Below are 2468 nucleotides of genomic sequence, written 5' to 3'. Positions count from 1 at the left end.
GAGAGAGAGAGAGAGAGAGAGAGGGAGAGAGGGAGAGCACCACATCTACATTAATCTACTATACCTACACAGTCTTGCAGTCGGTCCGTCTGAAACGGAAGCGCGCGCGCGCGCACGCACGCACGCACGTTGTAGAAGACAGCATTGTACATCTCACGTAAGTGTGTGGATAGAATAGAAAAGATAAATGTGGCCACGTTTCACTATTGGCCTTATCCATCGTATGCAACATAAAAGTGAAATACATTATATTCGCTTCAAATAAATTTTTTATTTACAAGCAGGACATAGTTTTGACTATTCATACCACAATGATAGAACTATATAGTGAATGATTAAGGGACCAACGACACAGACCTTTTAGCGTTCCCATAGAATATACGTTTATGTATGTATAGACTTCGATCAAGCACAGCCTGCTTTTCTTGCCCATTGCTTTATTTATAGATGATAGATTTTTTAGTTAGTAATTTCAATTAACGACCCTTCGTTGATTTCAGGGAAAACGTACGTCACGGATTAAATTTACCCGATGTGAAAAATACGTGAGGCATTTCAGCCGTAATAAATACATAAAAATGATCGCTTTTCACTAAGAAATAAGATAACCAAACATGATGATGCTGTTATTAATAATAGCAACATAAAATTGAAGAACTCCGAGTTGCCTAACATACCGTTGTGAGCGTGTAAATGGTATATATACAATAGGACTTAAGTAAAATAATATTGTATCTCTCACGGAGCCGGCAAACTGAAAATATGCACAATGACCGCTTCGCAAAAGACGCTGTAGACCTATGCTATAGGGAAGACCGTTAATGGCCAGCACAATGTTTAGTTGCCTGTCGCATGATTCACTTTCTCAAGGTCTAGAAAGGCAAGTGTCTTTGACTTTTAGCGTACAATGAATTAACTAAAAATTTGCATAGTAACTTTGTAAATTGCATAAACATCTATTGTACCGCCGTCATAATACCTACCATCCACTAGATCCGTACTATTCGATAGCCTATGCCATCTCCAGGAACATCATTAAATGCTATTTTGCACAAAACAGATTCCTCTGCATGTTTGTTCGTTCTTAGAATATTTCGAAATCTTTCCTGCGACCTAGTCATTTTCGTGGAACAGCAAGGCTTGGTAGTAGCCGACTGTTTTCCTCTCTTCAACTGATCTTTCAACGGCTGGTTAATTTCTCTTTAACAACTGAAAAGCTAACGAGTCTCCCTCTCCTTTGCCTAGCCGCATTACACAGCCCCGTCGCTCGTCTCAACTGCGTCAGCTAATTACATTAGAATAATTAACGAGACATGTCGACACAAAGTCGAATGAAGGTCGTCGTACGTCGTAGTAAAAATGACAACTAGCAAAAGTAGCTAGTAACAAAAACACTAGCGATGATGCCCAAATCAAAATTCCCTCTCTATACAAAGGGAAGGAGGGGGATATGAAACACACCGTCGAACGGGCTGATAGGCCGTGACGCACAACCGCATCGATCCAGCAGGTAATAGGTAATAAAAACAAAAAAGAAAAGAACGGATATCGCTCTCGATGGGGTTACATTTATGGGATCAAGCAGTTCGTCTGGACAGAAAACGGGACTGTTAAATAAAAATCATAAGTGTCCTTATGAAAATCAAACAGCCCCATAGCAGGTCTTCTGTCGTCGTTCTTCTCTACCTCGATATCCGTTTTTTTGCTATTTTCTTATTTGGCGGCCTTATTTACGACGTGATCTGCACTTAATATTTGATGTTGATACTGATAAAAAAGAAAAGTGCTATCCATTGATGGCTTGTCGCGGCTACCGGTGCCGTGACGACGTTCGCTTGAGATCCTATCAAATGGCCGCAGCAGCAGGAGCAGCAACGATACCAAACAGCAAAAATAGCAATGGAAACAGGGAACCCAAGGTTATGTAAACAATAAGTGCTGCTCTTACTGTTACGTTGTGGACGCGAATGCCATCACACTCTGTATCCATAGGCTGAGTATGCTTGTTATAGCATCGATAACGATGTGATACATTTATATCGAAGGGGTTAAGTCCTCACCATAAAATTTGTCATACAAATGACAACAAGGTTGTTGTTGTTGTAGCTATTACTGTTATCTGGCCACCTTCACCACCTTCCAGTCTTTCCATCAACGTCATCCTGCTTTGTTGCTGATGCTAAACGTCAAAACAACTGTGCAATACCACTTACAATGGTAGTGGATAGGAGATGATGGTTAGTTCTTTATTCTTTTCCCAAATAGTAGCCGATCAGCCCATAGCTGCGATTACTATGGCGGTAGACGACGTGGACTACAACGTAGGCGAACGAAGGATGGAGAAAGAAGAGACGAAGAATAGAAAGAAAGGGGGGAGGGGATAGGTAGGGAGGTAGGTAAAGAGCCCAGGGAAGGGGGTGCAACATTCGGGCACACACTCTAATATGAATGGACTGGGCAAGTCACGC

General features: G+C 41.5%; 1 protein-coding gene across 3 annotated transcripts in view; it reads left to right on the top strand.

Moving 5' to 3' along the window:
• The window catches only part of LOC111260502 (ribonuclease Z, mitochondrial), a 34172-nt gene extending 33111 nt beyond the window's left edge, over nt 1-1061 (top strand). Inside the window, exons 4-5 of one of the 3 annotated variants that reach the window (XM_086968370.1) lie at nt 81-157; nt 501-1061. In XM_086968370.1, coding sequence (XP_086824496.1) covers nt 81-157; nt 501-596 — 173 coding nt within the window. In that variant the 3' untranslated portion in view covers nt 597-1061. Of the gene's footprint in view, nt 1-72; nt 158-500 lie in introns of all 3 variants that reach the window. The other 2 variants (XM_086968371.1, XM_086968372.1) reach the window with 2 other exon arrangements.
• The last annotated feature ends 1407 nt before the right edge of the window (nt 1062-2468 follow it).

Source organism: Varroa jacobsoni, unplaced genomic scaffold, assembly GCF_002532875.2.
Source record: "Varroa jacobsoni isolate VJ856 unplaced genomic scaffold, vjacob_1.0 scaffold_448, whole genome shotgun sequence".
In the NCBI taxonomy this organism is placed as follows: Eukaryota; Metazoa; Arthropoda; class Arachnida; order Mesostigmata; family Varroidae; genus Varroa; species Varroa jacobsoni.
Note: the sequence above shows the minus strand (reverse complement) of the source record. Positions and strands in the feature narration are given on the sequence as shown.